The sequence below is a fragment of the Felis catus genome, chromosome A3 (genome assembly GCF_018350175.1).
Source record: "Felis catus isolate Fca126 chromosome A3, F.catus_Fca126_mat1.0, whole genome shotgun sequence".
In the NCBI taxonomy this organism is placed as follows: domain Eukaryota; kingdom Metazoa; phylum Chordata; class Mammalia; order Carnivora; family Felidae; genus Felis; species Felis catus.
Window position 1 is genome coordinate 10073140 of NC_058370.1, and position 21324 is coordinate 10094463.

General features: G+C 48.7%; 1 protein-coding gene across 3 annotated transcripts in view; it reads left to right on the top strand.

Moving 5' to 3' along the window:
* ZFP64 (ZFP64 zinc finger protein) overlaps nt 1–17995 on the top strand; it is a 92223-nt gene extending 74228 nt beyond the window's left edge. For all 3 annotated transcript variants that reach the window (XM_019826352.3, XM_019826349.3, XM_006929656.5), the window contains 4 exons: nt 3777–3923; nt 4363–4425; nt 13152–13403; nt 16123–17995. In XM_019826352.3, coding sequence (XP_019681911.2) covers nt 3777–3923; nt 4363–4425; nt 13152–13403; nt 16123–16832 — 1172 coding nt within the window. In that variant the 3' untranslated portion in view covers nt 16833–17995. The remainder of the gene's footprint in view (nt 1–3776; nt 3924–4362; nt 4426–13151; nt 13404–16122) is intronic.
* The last annotated feature ends 3329 nt before the right edge of the window (nt 17996–21324 follow it).

Sequence of the window (21324 nt, forward strand, 5' to 3'; positions counted from 1 at the left end):
GAAGCGGAGCAACTTCTCAGGGGCCACAAGGCTAATAAATGATAGAACCGAAATTTGAAACTTCGCAGCTGGCTTCGCGGTCAGTTCCCGAAACCACGGCGCCTTACGATCTCTCATGTAGATTTCACTTTTTCAATCTTCCTTGGTATCTGTGGGATTAAAAACCCTCCAGAATTTGACTATTGTCTTTAATATGCATTGCTAGAGTGCAAGGTTTGGGGTTTGCTTCCAGGGCACATAGTGATGGGTTTCAGATCCGGCAGGTGTGGGTTCTGATCAGTTGGAAGAAAGACTTCTAGCCCCCTGGGCTTCAGCATCTCCTCTGAGCCAGCCCCTCAGAGCTTGCAAAAGTGTGGTTGCCAGGGGTGCCTGGGTGGCTCAGCCTGTTAAGCATCCAACTCTTGACCTAAGCTCAGGCCATGATCTCCGTTTGTGAGTCCCAGCTCTACAGAGCCCTGGCTCTGTGCTGACAGTGTGGAGCCGCCTTCTGATTAGGTCTGTCTCTCTGCCCCTCCCATGCATGGGCGTGTGTGTCCTTTCTCAAAAGTAAACATTTAGGGTCACCTGGGTGGCTCAGTCGGTTAAGCGTCCAACTTCGGCTCAGGTCATGATCTCACAGTCCGTGAGTTCGAGCCCCGCGTCGGGCTCTGTGCTGACAGCTCAGAGCCTAGAGCCTGCTTCAGATTCTGTGTCTCCCTTTCTCTCTGACCCTCCCCCATTCTTGCTGTCTCTCTCTGTCTCAAAAATAAACATTAAAAAAAATAAACATTTAAACTGTGGTTGGCAGATCAGCATCAGCTGGGAACTTGTTAGATAATGAAAAATCACCAGCTCTACTCCAGATCCACTGAATCAGGAACTCTAAAGATGAAGCCCAAACCTGTGCCTTAATAAGCCCTCCAGGTAATCCTGGAGCACTTAAGAAGCGTTGCCTTGGCATTGGACTCCTATTTTAATGTGCACAGGAATCACCTGGGGATCTTGTTAAGGGGCAGATTGATTCTGTTGGTCTGGGACCTGAGGTTCTGCTTCTCTAACAAGCTTCCAAGTTACGCTGATAACTAGAAGCTCTGGGACCACCCTTCAGGTAGCAAAAGGGCTTAGAGTATATGCCGTAATCACTGGGGCCTGTTTTAAAAGTATGGGTTCCGGGATGCCAGGGTGGCGGTTGGTGGATTATCCAGCTCTTGATTTCGGCTCTAGTCCTGATCTCACGCTTTGTCTTGGGAGACTGTGCCTGGTGTCAGGCTCTGTGCTGATAGCGTGGAGCCTACTTGGGGTTCTCGCTCCCTGCCCCTCCGCCGCCCTCACTTGATCTTTCTCTCTTCCTCTCTCAAACTTAATTTTTGTTTGTTTGTTTGTTTCCTGGGATCTGCCCTTAACCCCAACCCCTAGTTATCTGCGATGAGCACTGGGAAGGTACATTTAAAACCTACAACTCCTTGGGGCACCTGGGTGGCTCAGTCGGTTAAGCGTCCAGCTTTGGCTCAGGTCATGATCACCTGGTTCATGAGTCCGAGCCCCACATCGGCCACTGTGCTGACAGCTTAGAGCCTGGAGCCTGCTTTGAATTCTGTGGCTCCCTCTCTCTCTACTCCTCCCTGCTCATGCTCTCTTTGTCTGCTTCAAAAATAAATAAAAACATTAGAACCTTCAACTCCTGGGGCGACTGAGTGACTCAGTCCATTAAGCAACCGATCCTTGATCTAGGCTCAGGTTATGATCTCCTAGTTTGTGGAATTGACCCCTGCATCAGGGTCTGTGCTGACAGCACGGAGCCTGCTTGGGATCCCCCCCAGCCCCCACCCCATCTCTCTGCCCCAACCCTGGCTCATGCTCTTTCAAAATGTTTTAAAAATAAATAAAACCCACAATGCAGGTGATCCTGATACAGGTGTGGGGGCTCTCCTGTACATCGTAGGATGGTTTCAACATCCCTGGCCTGTACTCCCTAGATGCCACTATCCCCTATCTGTGTGCACATCTGACAGTCAAATGTCCCCAAGCATTGCCAGATGTCCGCTGGGGGCAAAATGACCCTCCGTCGAGAGCCACAGGATTAGGTCACTTGTTCACATCCTGTTCAGGGGCTCTGAGCACCACACTAGTCAGATGTGACCTCTGCAGGCCTTTATTCCTGAATAGTGTTTACATGGCACCAGCTGGGTCACATACTGAGAACTTACATTGTGCATTTCTTAACCCTACAACTCCGACAGGTCAATGATCCCTTCTTCAAGGGTAAACTGAGGCTCAGAAAGGTTAAGTTTCAGTTAGCAAGTTGCTGAGCAAGCCCTGTACTGGAGTTGATGTCCTTCACAGTGTGCTCAACGGCCTCTCCTGGTAAGAGGTTCGCCTTGACAAATCTCTCCCGGAGAATGGAATCCTCCTTGTATGCCAGGAGCAAAAAGAGTCCCAGTTCTTGGCCTCTAATTCCTACAGGAGTCAAGGCATATATACTTTAAGACCGCAGACCTTGACCGCTTTTGTTTTCCCTTGGGTTTAAATCTATTTGGAGAGAAATCACTTTACCTTTTAGGAATACTTGGTCCTTGTGACAAATTCTTAAACCTCCCCATTAGCTCAAACCACATGAAAGCGTGGGACCATTTTGGCCCACAAAAATGTCCGTTTTGGGGCGCCTGGGTGGCGCAGTCGGTTAAGGGTCCGACTTCAGCCGGGTCACGATCTCACGGTCCGGGAGTTCGAGCCCCGCGTCGGGCTCTGTGCTGACAGCCAGAGCCTAGAGCCTGTTTCCGATTCTGTGTCTCCCTCTCTCTCTGCCCCTCCCCCGTTCATGCTCGGTCTCTCTCTGTCCCCAAAATAAAGAAAAACGAAGAAAAAAATTTTTTTAAAAAAATGTCCGTTTTGCATGATCCTGCCATCCTGGCAAAAGGATACCGTGAACTTGACGTACCTGGTGCTGGGCTTCAAAGACGACAGCGTGGCCAGTCTGGTTTCCTCTGTCCCACTATTCCCCTGCCCTGGATTACTTTGAAAATGAATCTGATACCTAGGCCGTGTAAGTATCTGTCCCTAAAGGATGAGAATGCTCTCAAAACTGATTTCATCTTCGCAATCTGAAGGGATTTTTTTTTTTTTTTTTTTCTTATCGAGCTTTGAGTGTCGATGTTTCTCGTGGTCTTGACTGGCTGTTCAAGTGTGTACAAATCAGGATTCAGAGAAACTCCTGATCGCAGAAATCATCTCAAGCCTTTGACTCTGGTTCCTCCCCGCCCCCCATCTTTAAGCGAGGTGTTGAAACCATGGTCTTTGTGTAGGAGTTCCGTGGTGCTGGAAGTGTGGTCTGTGACCTACTGGATGGAGACCAAGCAAATTCAGAAATTGAGAAAGCTTTTAAAAATAGCGTGATGTTTTCAGGGCACCCAGCTTTCCTCTCAAATAACATTTGGCCTTTTTGGTCCTATTTCACTTGTAATTTGTGTTACAACTTCTAAAAAATGTCCACGTGTGATGGATCAGAAAACGTCTGCAAACTAAGTTTTCCCTAGGTCATTTGAGAAGCACTGTTGCAAGTTTTGCCTCCTGGATCTTGCCAGTTGCGTGTCATGTTACCATTTCCCTTGTCCCCTGTGTTTCCTGGAAGTTGGTAGTTCAAGAAAGGACTTCTGTAAGGCCAGAGCGTACTTGGCTTTGTTTTTAATGTGTTGTCTTTTTTTGTTCCCCCCAAGGCTGTTCTAGCCTAAGACGCACCATGGTGGTTCCATTTGAGAAAGTAACGCGCTTTTTTTTTTCTTTTTTTGTCTCCATTTCAGCTTCAGAATTAGATAATGATCCCAAACCAACTTGTCCCGCCGTGGATGGTGGTGATGCTCAGAAAATCCCTGCCATGGCCCTTGCCCCAGAGTCGAAGGACCAAACCGTGATGCTTGGAGAAAGGACCTTCAACTGTTGCTATCCAGGTGAACCCCAAACGTGCCGCGTGGAGCCCCTTCTCTGTACCGGGTGCTGGCGGACAAGCTCTGCCTCACTTTACCCGCTGAGCCCCTGTGCTGTGTTCCCACATGGTCCTGGCACACAGGACCGTTCTGTGTGTTCTAAGTATCCTGTATGGCATCTGAGCTCAGTGGGACTTCCCAGAACTTCAGATTTCTGGTAGCTTCCTTTTGGAGCTTTATTTATTTTAGTGAACTTTTTTTTTGTCAAAAACTTTTGAATGTTTATTTCTGAGAGACAGAGCACGAGCGGGGGAGGTGTAGAGAATCTGAAACAGGCTCTAGGCTCGAACCCACAGACTGAGATCATGACCTGAGCCGAAGTCCGATGCTCAACTGACTGAGCCACCCAGACCTGCCTAGCTTCTTTTTTAAGAAAAGCTGTTTTTTTTTTTCCCCCTCCTAGGTTGCCACTTCAAAACTGTTCATGGCATGAAAGATCTGGACCGCCACCTGAGAATCCACACAGGTATCCGTTTGTTTGTTCAAAGCTTGAATGTTTAAAAAAAAAAAAAAAAAGGATATGAATTTAAGTGTTGGCGTAGAACGTGGTAAGCAGGCCAGGAAGAGTCGATGCCTCGTGAAGTGGTCTGGTGGGGTGGGCTGTGACCTCAAAGGTCAGAAGCTAGGGGAAATGTGCCGGGTAACCTGTTCCAGGAGATTGGATCAAGGCTGTTCACGAAGGGCTTTTCTGAAGATTCTTAAAGTATGAACGATGGCTCCGTAACCAGACAAGACCAGGAACATTCCAGCAGAGGGAGCAGCAGGGGCGGGGGCTTTGAAGGCACAAAATGAGTGGAGGGAAGGCTCCGCGGAGGCCCTGTGGGCCCTAGTAAATGTCAGATGAGCATAATGAGGTTGCTTCTTAAAGGTTCCTTCTTGAGAGCACCCAGCTGCTGAGAATACACAGAAAATGGGCTGGAGCAGAGGAGTTTCCATGATCTACAATTGGGGTCTGTACCCTGTGGGCCAGATCTAACCTGTGCAGCTCACTTGTTGTCTGTGGCTGCTTTGGCCCCACAGTGGCATTGAGTAGTCACTAGAAAGACTGTGGTGCACAGATGTCTAAGATACTTACTATCCGGCTCTTTACAAAAACTTTGCCCATGCTTCGTCTCGGGTCCTAGTCCGTGGGAGTTAAGATATTGGTCTGTGGGGCGCCTGGCTGGCTCAGTTGGAAGAGCATGTGACTCTTGATCTTGGGGTTGTGAGTTCAACCCCAAATTAGGTGTAGAAAGGACTAAGAATAAAAATAAATTAAAAAAAATTACTGGTCTTTTGGCTCTTACAGAAACTGAAGTGGCTTAAACATAATCCACTTTCTCTCGAGTATGACTTAAGAAGGGAATACCCCCCAGCTGGTAGAATAGCCCTGTCATCCTTAATATAGAGCTTCATTTCCAAGGCAACTGCTCTCCCACTCCCAACTCGGTTAACCACTGGGAAGCAGAAGTAGGGGAGGGGCTTAAAGCATCGCTCCCTCAGGCCATGTCCTGCCCCACCCCCGAGCAGAATCCCTGATGACTCCTGGGAGGGAAGCAGAACTTGGTCATGGCCACATCCAGCATCAAGGAGGGCTGGGAAGTCCTTTCCAGAAGGACAGCCTCCTGCCCAGCTGAACTTGGGAGCTGCAATAGGCAGGCTGCTTTCTGGGCCATGAGTCATCTCTGCCAAAAGTGGGCATTGTGCCGTGCAAACAAGAGAATGAAGGGTCCTTCTCACCAGGGAAGGGTAGGTCATGAAAGGGGGAAAGGAGTGTGCTGCAAACACGAGGGCAACAAGAACATGGAACAGTGCCAGGGTGGACCGAGAAAGCTACCAGAGGCTAGACTAATAATCTATTGGAAAAATACAGAGCATGTTGGGGATACAGGAAGTAGGCAAGGCCCTGTCCTTGGGGTTCAGAGTCTGTGATCTATCCAGAAGGGGGAGTGGACAGATGGCTTCCCTATTGGATGATTAGGCTATTTGTGTCCAATGCAGATGTTCTAGTTGTCTGAATCTCTTCACCAGTGGCAAAATAGGAGAGGGGTCTGGGTGTTCACAGCATCTCTCCCTCGGGGCATGACCCCAAAGGTAGTATCCCTCATGATTCATGGAATAGTGAGAGCCAGCTAATGGTGGCTTTAAAACCAAGGTATTTCTATCCTGTGACCATCCAAATTAGGTATGGTGGACAACCCCCATGGTTCCGGGGAGTCGGGCTCTTCTGTTGTGCCTTTGACACCCCGAGGATGTAGCTCACCTAGGCATGGGCTGAGGAGGCTTCCTGCCCCTTCGAGGTACATCCTGGAAGCTACATGTCACCTGGGTTCATGTCTGATGGGCCAAAACTTCATCACGTGGCTACTTTTAGCTGTGGAAATGGAGGCTGACAAAGTCTTTGGCCAGCTTATAAAAGGTTGTTTACAAAAAACCCGGAACTGATACATGGGCCAGATGGCATCCCCGACAGATCTGAGAGGCAGGGGCGGTGACGTGTGCAGGTGATCATTTAAGGCTTCAGCTGGACCTTTGCCAAATGGATAGAACAGTGGTTCTCAAAGCACTGTTTAGAGCTACTTTTACATCTAAAAATCGAAGACTTCCCCCCACCCCCCTCCACCCCAAGTTTGTGTTTTATCTACAATTACTGCATTAGAAATTAAAACCACAGGCACCTGGCAGGCTCAGTCAGATAAGCCTCCAACTCTTTGGCTCAGGTCATGATCTCCTAGTTCGTGGATCTGAGCCCCCACGTCAAGCTCTGTGCCAATGGTGCGGAGCCTGCTTCGGATTCTCTCCCTCTCTCTGCCCCTCCCCTGCTCATGCACGTGCATGCACACGCTCTTGGAGAGAAACTTTAAAAAAAAGAAAACCTTAAAATATCTGCCTAAAAGTAACAGCCGGGGTGCCTGACTCAGGGCATGCCACTCTTGATCTTGGGGCTGTAAGTTCAAGCCCCGCATTGGGTGGAAGGATTACCTAAAATCTTAAGAACGTCTCTCAGAACTTGAATGAAAACTAACTCCCCCAAAAATGTGACCAGGGGCATTATCTGTACCTTTGCAAATCTCCTTGTTGAAGTCAGCTGGATTCTCACGCCTGTAGTCAGTCCATCACCGTGTGTTTTGAGGTGTCGGAAGAAAATCTGGCCTCTCCCATGTGGTTGAGATGGGAATATTGATCGCCATTTCAGATAACGTTCTTTATTCTACCCAACCCAACAAAGGGTGGTTTCTTAAGGATTAGTTGCTGTGTAGAATCTGTAGCCATATCCACAACCTTTTCACCCCGTTAAACTAAAATCCATTGTTGTAATTACTTTGGCTCTTAACCCCTGCTTGAATTTTTAGATGTCCTGCATTAGTCTCTTGAAAATACCGGTTGAGGGGCGCCTGGGTGGTGCAGTCGGTTAAGCGTCCGACTTCAGCCAGGTCACGATCTCGCGGTCCATGAGTTCGAGCCCCGCGTCGGGCTCTGGGCTGATGGCTCGGAGCCTGGAGCCTGTTTCCGATGCTGTGTCTCCCTCTCTCTCTGCCCCTCCCCCGTTCGTGCTCTGTCTCTGTCCCAAAAATAAATAAAAAAACGTTGAAAAAATTTAAAAAAATACCGGTTGACCCACTCACGTGATTCTTCCAAATATTGACCCGTTTCATAATCCTGTAGGGAAAAAAATCCCTTCATATTCTCGGCCTCCTTGGGAAAAAAAAAAAAAAAAGTCTAAGAACCAGGAAGCTGTGCCCTCAGGGGAGGGACTCCATTCTGACGTCTCAACTTTGCGCTCAGAGCTGGGATGTGACCCTCGCCCTGTTGGTAATTTTCCTTGCAGTGACAGCTTCACTTAGTTCCTTCTGAAGATTTGCCAGATGCCAGACCTGGGGCAGGAAAAAAAACCCGTAGTTGGTCTGCTCTTTGAAGTCCAAGTGGTGTGGACGCCTAGCTTGCGTCCCAGCCACGTGACAGTGCTTGTTCTGCAGACAACCGGGGTATTCGGGTTCACGGCGGAGTGCCTTCTGCATACTTCGTATTTCGCTACAAGGTGTTAAAAAAACAAAAAAAAAAAACTTCAGGGGGAGTGGCTTAATCAGAGCAATTTGCTGCTGGGAACAGCTACTCCTAAGTGAAAGGAGCTCTGTGCTCCCTGGGACGGCATGGGGTGAAGGGCATCCGTACCGCTGGCAGAGCTGGTGATCGGTACTCGGGCACCTGCAGTTCTGCTCAGCGACTCCTGGGGCAGGTGTAAAGGTCAACAATGAAAACAAAGTCCCCCCTTAGTCAAAGGTATTTCCATACTACGGGCTCTACCAGAAGAGACTCCGGGACCCCCGGGCCCCCACGGACTGCACTTTGAGAACCGTAGAGGGTGGAGTTGGAGAGGCAAAGGCAGGAGGGTGGGGGTGCCGCAGGCACAGGAGTGGCTCCGAACGGGGGGCCTGTGTACCCAGAATGTGGGCTTGCTGCGGACTTCTATTTGGGAAGAGTAAATTAGCAAGCTGGCTGTGATCACATTGGAGACTTCTTGGAAAACCAGACCTTGATCATGGATCTTATTACCTTTATCCTAGAGCTACGTCTTCTCGAGGCTCCGGGGTGGCTCAGTCCGTTGAGATTAGGACTTTGGCTGGGGTCATGATCTCGAAGTTCATGGGTTTGAGCCCCACACCAGGCTCTTCACTGTCCGCAAAGAGCCTGCTTTGGATCCTCTGTCTGCCCCTCCCCACTCATCCGTCCTCTCTCTCTCTCTCAAAAATAAACATTAAAAAGTCCTGTTTTGTCTATATAGCCCAAATGCCAGTTTATCCAGGATGAAAAAGTGTTGAATATTTTATTAGAGCGTGCAAGGGGAGGAGGGGGGAGAGAAAATCCCAAGTGGGCTCTGTGCTGTCAGCACAGAGCCCGATGTGGGGCTCAGACCCTCGAACTGCGAGATTGTGGCCGAAATCCAGAGTCCAGAATCGGACGCTTGGCCAGCTAAGTCACGTACACGACCCTCTCCTGGGTGAAAATATTTAATCGAAGTGAAGATGGCCCTGTCCTGCAGCACGTCGTAACAGGAGTTGGGCTTAAGGTTTCTATTCTGAGGTTTTACTTCCTCACTTGGTGGCGGCAGCAGGTTAATCACTCATGAAAGGAGTGGAGGCATTTTTCTCTTTTCCCTCTGCCAGTAGACCGTTAACTGAACATGTGCACACTTTTCCTGGGAGCCTTGGTAGAACATGCCAGCAATGCTCTCTGCTTGGGACTTGCAGCAGATGGAGGGGGGGGGTGTCAATTAGGCTATGAGGACAATGTCCTCTCAGTGGCAACTAAGACTGCTCGACCCCTTCCCGTGTCCCCCAGAGTCCATCATTGCTTCTCGCCTTGTCGTCTTCTGTCCAGGACCCGGCCGATGCACCAGCCTCTGTCCGGAACCTGCCAGATAAAGTCGGTCTTGACCTTTTTTTTTTTTTTCTTTCCTGCCGTGGACCCTTGCCAGAATGTTTTTCAGTGCGATAAAATGACGTTAAGCTATATTTTAGTACAACTGGTCAGTGTTCAGGGGGAGACACAGAATCCGAAGCAGGCTCCAGGCTCTGAGCTGTCAGCAGAGAGCCCGATGCAGGGCTCGAACTGTGAGATCATGACCTGAGCCTAAGTCGGAAGCTTAACCAACTGAGCTACCCGGGTGTCCAGTGTGGTCTTCTACTAGACTAACCCTTTCTATTCCAAACTATAGTAAAGACCAGAAGTGAAAGCATCACCTGGGATCTTGTTAAAAAGGCCGAATCTTGGGGCTAACCCAGACGTGATGCAAACTACATTTTTACTCTTTAAGTTCGATGCGAGAACTAGGAGATGGTGGTCAAAGGGTGCAAACCTCCAGTTCCGAAACGTACGCGTTCTGGGGATCTGATGTACGGTGTGGGGACTGTTCAGTTAACGTTACGTTCTTGAAAGTTGCTGAGCGTAGATCTTAAGTGTTCTCACCACAAGAGAATAATTCTCTGAGGTCAAGGAGGTGCTAACTAAACTTCTAGTGGTGATCCTTTCTCGATGTATTCTTGTATTAAGTCATCACGTTGGATGCCTTAAGGTCCTGTTCGTTATATCTCCAAGCCGGACAAAACCGCCTAGTGATGCAGCCTTCCTCACCCCCGCATTAGTATGTGCAGGAACCCAGAAGAAACCCTGTTTAATGTCGGGTCAGCTACTAGATCCTGTCTTAATTGGGAAGTAGTGACGAGCATAAATGAGGCTTCAAGAGACCCGCAGGTATGAACATGGTTCCTGTCTATTGACCGGGGTCTCAGGTCAATTATTAGTATGACTATATTATTAGTATAGCGTGTTGACTGCACAGTGGGTAGGAATGCTAACTTCCAGTTAGAGGTAGTAGAAATAAAAATTGCTTCCCGTATAAGGTCTTGGGCCCCCTAAACCTTGCCCGCAAGCCCTGAATTAAGAACCCCTGATCTGGAATGTTACTGGTCATCCCGGGCAAGAGAAATGTGACCAACCACACCCTGGCTGTTAAAAAGCCTTTGCCTGGGGGTGCCTGGCTGGCTCCAAAGAGCTGGTGACTCTCGATCTCGGGGCCGTGAGTTCAAGCCTCTCATTGGGTGTAGAGATTACTTAAAACTTGAAAAAAGGATTTGCCTGACAGCAACGCCTCAGCTTGAATTCTATTTCTTTGGGCGGCACAAGACCCATACCTAAGCCTATGGTCAGTCCCGGGGCCAGGGAGGCAAAATTCTCCTGGGCGGGGGCGCATGAATACTGGAGCAGTGAATCGTTCACTTGGGGGTACATCTCTGACCTAGCGATTTTAATGGTCGTTGATCTGTTTTCTCCTGGTTCAGACGTTGTAATTTGACCTGTTCCTAAACCATTATCCTTGTTATTAAATCTTAATTTGATTGGGGTAAAGTTCTACGTAAGTCACGATGGGCTCGACGTCCTGCCCCCTTCCTCTTTTCCAGAGTCTGGTGGAATTGTTGTCAATCGGGTAGGTAGTCTTGTCTCCCACCCCCACCCTGGGGACACTGGTCAATAATCAGAAGACCTTTTTGACTCTTAACACTGGGAGTGGAGGTGCTCCTGGTATCTAGTGGGAGGTGGTCAGGGATGCTGCTGAACATCCCACAGTGCACAGGAGAGCCTGCAGGAAAGAACTAATTGACCAAAAAGGCGATATTGAGATTGAAGACCCTATGGTATTGATATCTTCTCCTTGAGCAGATCTCCCTTCTTAACCGTGACATGTGTGTACGGATTAGCTGCTGCGTATCCTAATTTCTTCTAGTTTATTAAATTGCCTACGGTTCACCTTTAGCCTTTTGTTAACCATGAACTCAAGTCTACAAACATTCCTCTGAAAACAGGGATAGGCTCTAGGTTTTGATCCATGGAGCTCGCCCTGTTCATCTCTAGGGAGCTTGTAATCTGATTTTGATTCTTGAACAAAAAGAGTTTTAAAATATGCTCTTGGGGCCCCTGGGCAACCCAGCTGAGCGTCTGGCTCTCGATTTCGGCTCAGGTCATGATCTCACGGTGGCGTGGGTTTGGGCCCCGCATTGGGCTCTGTGCTGGCAGCTCGGAGCCTGCTTGGGATTCTCTCTTGCCCTCTCTCTCTGCCCTTCCCCCACTCAAACTGCCTCTCAAATAAACTTTAAAGTAAAAAATATATGCTCTGACTTTTGGAAAACCGTTTGTGAAACCATATTCATTTCAGAAGTTTGAGTCCCATCCGCTTGGTTTTATCTTTTCAGTATGAATTTCTCCGTGGCTTTCGCCATGATTTCTGTTTTGTCTAACAGTTGATACTCTTCTACCACTTTTCCTACAATGTTTTTCTGTCCTAGAATATGTGTCTCCTAGAATAGGTTTCTACTTGTCATTTTTATTTACCTTAAGAGCATTAAACTGACCCCTTAAACGCGTTAAAACTTTTAACAGGGAAACTTAACCCATTTATCTTTACTTATACGTAGTTTGACTTTTACTTGTGTTCTTTTGCCTCTCTTTTATGGTTCTCTTGTGGTTTGGAAGCAGTAGTTTGCATTTTATTATATCCCACATCTTCCTTTTTTTTTTTTTTTCCTGATGTACACAGTTCAAGCGTGATGCCCTGAGTCATCAACTGGCTTTATTTTCTCTTCCCACTCCATGCTAGTTCAAGTATAGGACTCCATTTAAATAATTTCTGTAGAACTTTTGCAGACACTGCTCTCGTCTTGCTGCCATCCAGGGTTGTTGGAGGAATAAGCTGATCTGAGCATTTCTTTCTAAAAGCTGGAAGATCTCCTCATGCCTCTACATAAGCCGTCTGAAGACCCGTGGCTGTCTTTCGTGTAGAGAAGTAACTGTTTTCTCTGTCCTAGACCGTCTAGAACTGGCTTTCATGTCTTGTACCTTCCCCGTTGTCCTCTTGGGCAGCCTTCTGGGAGATTCTTTGGCTCCATCATCTAAGTCCTCTTGAGACCACCTTTCTGCTAGACAACTTGGAGTCTTGAGAGTCCTGGGAGAATAGGAAGTGTTAGGAAAATGAAAATGGTTTGCTTTTAGAACCTCAGGTTCTTGGACATGTCTTTTGTGGTTCTGGCTTTCCCCCTAAGCATGTGTTTGTTGGGTAGATTTTTTTTTTTTTTTTTTTTAACCTGCATATGATCAGTCTGGAGTGGTTGTAGGGGAGGGCTCGAGCACTCCTCGGAGGAAATGTTCTGGCAATAGGGTCCTGTTCTCCAGAATCTCTCTGGCTCCTTGAGGCCTTTGCACTGTTGCTGTGGTTGTCAGCACCCTCACTTTCTAATAGCCTGGGGGTAGACACCGTTGCTGCTGTGGTTTAGTAGAAGTAAGGGAGGGAGTCATCCCGATCATTCTGTGTGGTTCGTCAGCTGCTGAGCCAGAAAGCTGTCCTAAGATCCCTACACCTGCACTTGAATACTTCTAATAATCCCTTGCTTTTTCCCAAACCGGGTTTGCCCTATGATGTTCTCCTTCAGTCTGATTTTAGCTCATCTGTTTCTTCGGATTCCTTAAAATTTGTGAGCCGTCAACGAAGAGCCCACCTTCTCGTGTCCCAGTGCGCTGAACTATGGTATCTTCCTATCTGGGCATTTGGACCGAAGAAAGAGGCAGACCCCTATGCCCCGGCTCCCATCTTGGTCAGATCTCTTTGCCACCCTCTTCATAGAGAAACCCTTAACCCCTTGAATCTTCCTTATGTGTTTGAAGGAGACAAACCACACAAGTGTGAGTTCTGTGACAAGTGCTTCAGCCGGAAGGACAACCTGACCATGCACATGCGTTGCCACACCAGCGTGAAGCCCCACAAGTGTCACCTGTGTGACTACGCCGCCGTGGACAGCAGCAGCCTCAAGAAGCACCTGCGGATACACTCGGACGAGCGGCCGTACAAATGCCAGCTCTGCCCCTACGCCAGCCGCAACTCCAGCCAGCTCACCGTGCACCTGCGGTCCCACACAGGTAGGTCCCTGGCCTTGGAAACCTGTGCCTTACTTGTTACTTAGCCTCTTAACCTTCATCTCCTCAAAACACAAGCATCTGAGGTGATTTGATGGTCCAAGCAAAAGAATTGGAATTTTCGGTGGTTTTTCACCAAGAAGACAACTTCCAGTAACACATGGAAGTCGGACAGCTGGGTTCTCTAACTTCGTAGACCACAGCTGGGGAGGAGGACCCAAGACAGCAGTTAAGCAAAGGCTGTGTCTCCAGAGTCCGATGTATAAAGTAGGCATTTCCGTCATTGTACAGAAATCGATTCCATGCCTTAATTCAGAAATGTGACAAAATTAGTTGACGGGAACTGCGAATCCCAAGTTTCTAATTTCTGGAAATCAGACTTTGCCACGAGCTCGCTCTTCCCCTGGTGAGACCCCTTTTGAATAACAATAGAACCAGCCAGCTCATGGTGGCTCAGGAAAAATGGGGGTTGGGAAGCTCAAGAGGCTGAGAAAATTAGACTTTTCAGTGAATTCGTAGAAGATGGTGAGCAGGCTGAAAATGCTGACATCTGGAACTAAGTAAATAAGTAAATTCCAGCAGACAAATGGGAGGCAGACATAGAGTTGGGAGCCCATCCTTCCAGCCAATGTCTTACTGCCCTGAGAGCTCTGAACTTGAAACTGGCATGTAGACCTGCCAAGGCCACATAGCTCAGAGGAGAAGCTAAAGCCGATTTGGCAATATGGCCCCAACTGCCCAGTGGCAGATAAAACCCATGACACCTATGTCTAATCCTAAATCCATCTACTCTTCCTAAATCTAAATGTCAGTTGTGGAAACAAGTGATCTAAAATGCACCAAAGCGAACCAATCCTGGAGTTAACCAAGTACCTGGGTAATCGTTTCCATCCTAATTGGTATCTTCCCACTAGCAGAAATGTTGCATCCAAGACGAGTTCTATGAGAAGGCAGTGAGAACAAAGTATGAATTAAAACGAGAGCTGCTGTCTACAAAGGTAAAGAAATTTCCCAGAGATTAGATGAAAAAAATCTGATTTGTATAACTGAGAATAAGAAGCTGGAAGTTCGGAGTCACTAACTAGGCCTAGGAAAAAAAGAAAACAGAAGTGAGAAAATCAAATGAGAAAGAATTTCCCAATTCTAGAGAGCTGTGAGAATGGACAGGGTTCACAAGATTCCAAGCACAGAGGGGGTGGATGGGGAGTGTCAAACCTAGGAAAACTTCTCAGTGGTGTTGGCTTCTAAGGGGATAGTGGAATAGTGTCCTCAAAGCTGGGAAATGATTTTGAAGGAAGAATTCTATACCCAGCTAAACTTCCTGAAGTATGCAAGTAGGAAGTAGGCACAATCTGCAAGAAGTCAAGACTTCCAGCCAGCCTGCTGGCGGAAGTTACTGGAAGATAGGCTGTCCTCCAGGGAGAAGACCTAATTTGGCATGAGATACTTGATGTATATTTGGATATAGTTAAGTTTGCAGTAAAGAAATCTGCAGATAATTCCTCTGTAGAAGGTTTAAGAGAAAATTCAATAAATCAGAAGTTAAAAACCCACAAGGAATTTCCCATAAACTGTTACGTAATTAAAAGACTGGATGACTCTGAGAGTATGGCAAGGTTCTTTTTTTCCTCAGTGCGTAGTCCGGTCAAGAATTAAGCTAAACTGTGAACCAAAATAAGCATGAAAGAAAAGCGAATCAGTTTGACCTTGATACTATCCCATGGCCCAGGTGTGACAGTAACCCTCTAAGGAGGTGGACGGAATTCTGGTCCAGTATTTGCCTCTGGTGAATATGACCTATACCCAGTCACAAATTGTAATTTGATTCTAACACTGAAAACAACTAGTTAAAGCCTGGGAATTCACTGGTCAGAATGCGAATGTTCTGGAACTTAAATGTGAAAATAAAGCTATTCTGACGAGTAGGAAGACATAGTGTGGTGATGAAGAGGAAGGACTCCTCAAGAAACCTCTCAAGCTGATAGACTAGAAGTCGGGAAGTTATTACCCAATGTAGGAGGTAACACCAGAAGAGTAAAACACCTACCCAATAATGGAGGGTAGGGGGAAGGATGGGTGTGTAGGATAAGTGAGATCCTCATCTTTGCTTAGGTTCAGCTGATGATGATTAAAGTAGGAACCTCCCAAAGCACTAAAAACCCTTAGCAGTGCCTCTGGAGTACAGAAGGAGGCTATGGATTTTCAGGGCTTGTTGCTGGGCAACATATTCCCTCATTAATTTTATAAGTAAAATTCAGTCTAATCGTAAACTTTGGCTTATATTACTAAAGTTTCCTATCGACTGATATACTACAGCTCAAACGCTAGAGTAAGCGATTAGGTCCTAGTTGGATTTGGAACAACTGTAACCTAAATTGTACCCCTTCCACGTCCAACTTTGAGGCGTGAGAGATTCGAAAGCAGAGTGACCTCATGAAGAGCACAAACTTGGATATCATGGTGCCTGAGTTTAAATCCCTGCTGTTTGACCTCCCTAAGCCTCCGTTACCCCATCTATGAAATGGGGGTTATGGTACCTACTCCTAAGATTGTCGTGAGGAAAAGAGAAGGTCACGGACGCGGTAAGTGGTGCTGTCAGGGAGTCACTGGTAGGTAGAGTTCAAAGACCCAACTGTCTCTGCGGCTACAGGTATTCTGACGTATGTTTGGGGGGAGCTCTTTCGCCTGCCCGCTCTAATGGAAACACACCTTCCGTTGTTAGGGGACACCCCCTTCCAGTGCTGGCTCTGTAGCGCCAAGTTCAAAATCAGCTCGGACTTGAAAAGGCACATGATCGTGCACTCGGGGGAGAAGCCTTTCAAGTGCGAGTTCTGTGACGTCCGCTGCACCATGAAAGCCAACCTCAAGTCGCACATCCGCATCAAGCACACGTTCAAGTGCCTGCACTGCTCCTTCCAGGGCCGGGACCGGGCCGACCTCCTGGAGCACAGCCGGCTGCACCAGGCCGACCACCCCGAAAAGTGTCCCGAGTGCAGCTACTCGTGCTCCAGCGCGGCCGCCCTGCGCGTGCACAGCAGGGTGCATTGCAAAGACCGCCCGTTCAAGTGTGACTTCTGCAGCTTTGACACGAAGCGGCCCAGCAGCCTGGCCAAGCACATTGACAAGGTGCACAGGGACGAGACCAAAACGGAGAACCGGGCCCCGCAGGGCAAGGAGGGGCCCCGAGGGAGCAGCTCCCAGCACGTGGCCAAGATAGTGACCCAGAGGGCCTTCCGCTGTGAGACCTGCGGTGCCTCCTTCGTCAGGGATGACTCTCTGAGATGCCATAAGAAGCAACACAACGACCAGAGTGAAAACAAGAACTCGGACCTGGTCACCTTCCCGCCCGAAAGCAGTGCCTCGGGGCAGCTCGGCCCCCTGGTCTCCACGGGGCAGCTTGAGACGCCCCTGGAGCCCAGCCAGTGCCTCTAGTTCAGCCAAAGAGGGTGGTCAGCTGTCTGGATTCCAGGCAAATGCCCTCCGAGTTGAGGCCGTCAAGCCAGACTTGAGCTGCCAGCTCCAGGGACAGCTGCCCCAACTTTCCAGGCCCTCGAGGCAGTGGCCACAGTCGCTGGCATGAGAACCAATGCCAAAGCACCAGTGTGGAGACTGCCCTCCACGTTGCCGTCTAACCTCCGAGCGTCGTCTAAGCAGGCGGACCCAGGCGTCCCGAGGTGGGGGGTTCATCACGCACGGCTCTATCCAGTAGGGATGGTTTCGTGCTGGTTTCTGATCCTAAAACGAATCCATCTGTGATGGGATTATTAAACTACTTAGACGACCTGGAAAACCAAACTGATGCAAACAGTGGGGAAGGTTAAGAGGACAGCGGGGTATGTGGGGGGGCCTGGGGCGGCTGGAAAAGTTCTGTTTCTTAACCTGGGTGGCGGTGACGAGTGTTCGCCTTATGCGCTCGTGTGGTCCCTTTTAGCGTTGTCTTCTAATAAACAGGCAGACTCCTCTGTGGGATGACGTAAGAGGGACGGTCCATTTTTGTCTTTACGCCCTTGCAGTAGAGTGGTTATGGCATGGGGTGCCCCAGCCCCAGCCCGTTGGGTAACGCATTCTGAATGCACACGGGCTTTCTCCAGGTCTCTGCTTCAGGGAAGTGAAACGCAGTTGGATCTGTAGGTGGCACCAAAGGTCAAGCTAGCACTCCCTGCGCCTGCCATACGCATTGCGAAACTCCGCTTCCGTGCTTCGTGAAGAAAAGACTAGGGGCCCAGTGGGGCCCCAGCTTGGTTCTGGGACACGTGATGCATGAGATGGCCGGAGCTTCGAGTCTCCTCCCAGTAAGCACTTGGTATTTGCTGCGCCAACAAGTGGAAACCCCACCCTCTTGTAGATGGACATTTTGCTTGGCCGAAACTTCGGAGGGCTCTGGAAGGCCAGTGGATATGTAATTGATCCAAAGCTGTTTTGTCCTTTGACACCTTTCCTCACATCCGGTCTTTGTGCCCTCATCAAGTTAGACGTCTGTGCTTTTAAAACCAATTAAGTCGATCCATTGTTTTTGGTAAACTAGGAAAAAAAGGACGTGAAAATTTTTATAGATTGTTTACAGGGGAATAAATGGTTTACTTATGAAATAGCAAGAGGTATGTAGCTTACTTTGTTATGCGTTCTGTTGTTTGAACGTATCTGATTGAGGTGTGGCATCGGGTGAATGAGAAAACCCTGTCGAACCTCTTTGTTGCCAGAAGAAAAGATGAAAATGATGGAAACGCGTGATAGAATTAATCCTTGCTTTGCGTCTGTGGTTTTCCACTGTTCAAGGGAGTGTTTGGTTACCAAATGCCAGTGCATTGTACTGATGCTGTTGTCACGTTTCTGCTGTTTGTCACAAGTCTTATCTGTGTTTCTGTTCTAGTAGCAGGGGGCTGTTGACTTTTCAAGTGGGAACCCATAGATCGAAATCATAAACGTTCCTCGAACTTTTGGTATCACAGCTCTTCAGATAAACAGGAACAGCCTTCTTGAGAAGGCCTATTTTTCCCCCCATTTTGTATGGACTTTCAGAGGTCCAAGATCCACCCTGGGTATCATCCAGCAATTTGGATTCCCTATAGGGCAGAGGCCAGCAAAGACTTCCGGACCAGACGGTAAATATCGGAGGCATCGTGGGGCCATCAGGTCTCCCTCGTGACGAAACTCTGGTTTTAGCACAAAAGCAGCCATAGACTCTAAGAAAAAGAATGAACTTGTCTGTGTTCCAATAAAACTTCATAACGTAGGGGCGCCTGGCTGGCCCAGTTGGAAGAGCATGTGACTCTTAGTCTCAAGGGTCGGGGGTTTGAGCCCTGTGGGGGGTGTAGAGATTACTTAAAACTTTAAAAAAGAAACTTGATAATTCAGGAGGTGGGAGAGTAAACTGGCTATCCCTTCCAGGATGAGACTTCAAGCGGACAGTCAATGCCAAAACTACGGGAAACCTCCGTGATGGTGCAGACCAGTAAAGCCAAGTTTCTGTGCCTCGGTCTGCAAAGTCCCTGTTGGTCTGAAGGGGGAAATTGAGCGTGTTGGCAGTTTGACTTCACCTGGACTAGGAGTTGGTGAGCTTTCTCAGTCAAGTGCCGGATAGTAAATATTTGGGGCTCTGCCGGCCTTTGTCTCTGATGAAACTATCGCACTGTGTTCCCTTATGCTGTTGTAGCACAACACCTCCACGCTGCCATTGTCACTGCGGGAGCCAGAGGCGAGAGGTGAGCAAATGGGCGTGGCCATGTGCCGATAAAACTTTATTTACAAAAAGGGCCATGATTTGGAGGGCCGGAGTTTGCTGACCCCTGGGCGGGACTACTGAGTGCAAGCAACGGGGTAAGTGATTATGGGTTGAAAACGTGGAGAAGAGCTACTGAGGTGGCTAAATGTCCTGGGATCCCTTCGAGGAAGGGGCTATTTCACTCAACAGATGAGTTCAAGGTGGCAGGCACTGGGGAAAACTGGATCCCCCTGGTTCTTCTTCAGATGGGCTATAAAATCTCCAGGGAAGAGTCCAGAAATCAAGATGATGACCTCATGTTCTTGTCTGCTTATGGTGTCTTGCTGCCTTCTAAACCCTATAGACCACGGATTTTTCTGTCCCTGTGTTTAGCTCCTTTCTTAAAAGGATGGACCTCCATTCCTCTTGCCGTGGTCAGACCTTGTGCTAAAACTTTACCTGCATTCACTGATCTCTCCCAGTGCCATCCAGAGCTGGGACTGGAGTCAGGGAGTGGGAGGCACTTGCCCAGAGCCCCGAAAGCTACATAACCGACAAATATTTTGATCGGCGAGCTACGGCGCTGAGGTCAGCCACTTTGTTTTTGTGAAGTGGCATTAGAAGTTGGCCTGGGACTTAGGGCAAGCCATCGGGAGCAGACTTGGATCCTATCTTTAAAATTACGTTAAAATACTGACCTTGATCAGTGAGATGGTTGGTACCGCTTTGCATTGGCACCTGAGGGGACCGCCTCACCCACCTCACCCTGGTTCCTGCCTCTTGTCCAAATGCAAAAACCGAAACCCAAAGGTGAAGGAACTTCCTGGAACAGACTTGGGTTTCAGCCGCCGGCAGGGTAGTTCCAGAATCCAAGTTTTTAGCAAGAGTGCGAGGCTGGGTCTCGGAGAAAAATCTTGTTAAGCTAATAAGTTGACCTGAGCTGGGGTGATGACCACCATCCCCAGGAAACCTTTTGATGTAAGCGAATGGGGTTGAGGAGGAAGGATGCGAGGAAGGCCAGCCTCTGGCGGTACCATGTGGCTGACCTCCAGCCAGAGACTCAGATTCTCGGTTTGCTCCTCTGCATGTGCCGCTTCAGGCGTTTGGCGTAATGATAAAAATCAGCCGGCTTAGAACAAGACCGAGGTTGACTTACCTGTTTGTCCTTTTCTTGTTCAGGGGGGAGGCAGAATGGGGAATGACCAAGAACTGGCGCTGTAGCTTCTGACACTGGGGATCGTGGCTTCTGTCTTCTCACCCAGGCTGGATCTTCAACATGTAGTCCAAGATGGCGGCCCTTAAGCTCCCACCAGGTGGAAAAGGCCCATCCCCCTTCCCCTTAACACTACCGAGAAGTTATAGGTAAACTTCTGCTCGCCTCCTCCAGTTACGTAGCTGGTCACACGGTAGTGAAGGGTGCCGGGAGGTGGTGGCTCTGGAAGAGCCTGTGCCAAGTTAAAACCTGGAAAGAGACCCCAGATCGTGAGTGTTCTCTGACTAGTAATGCAGTCATGAGGCCTCCTAGAAGTTGCAGGTGACTTTTCTAGGAAACCCCTGGTCTGGATCCTGAACCCTCCGTGTTCTCCACACAAACCTCCGTGTTCTCCATCTTATCAGGGTTTATTGGCCTTAATCCAAGGTTTTCCGTCACCCTAGTCCAGTGGGTCTCCACCGTGGCTACAGTCACCTGGGAAGCCTTTAGGTTTTCGGAATCTATTTTGGGGCAGGGGGATTGGTATCTCTGGGAGTTCTGCAGGTGATTCTAAGGTGCAGTGGGACAGCTGCTCCAATTCGAGGACCTGCCACGTATGCTTTCACAGAGGGGCCAATGCTCGACTGTTCTTGCCGTGTTGAAATTCTTAATTTTTTTTTAATGTTTATTTTTGAGAGAGAGCTGGAGTGGGAGGGGGAAAGGGGGAGGGAGACCCAGAATCCAAAGCAGGCTCTAGGCTCTGAGCTGTGAGCACAGAACCCGATGCAGGGCTCGAACTCTTGAACCGTGGGATCATGACCTGGGCTGAAGTCGGACGCTTAACCGATGGAGCCACCCAGGCGCCCCTTTTGGATGATGTAGGCTTCGATTACTGCATTAAATAAGCTCTGGCAGCAGATCTAGTAAGTGCTCTCCCTTTGCAGTAGTGATGGTGTTTCAAGATCACTAGAGCCATGATGTTAAAATGCCTGATTTCCTTTGACTTGGTACCTATATCCAGAATTGACGGG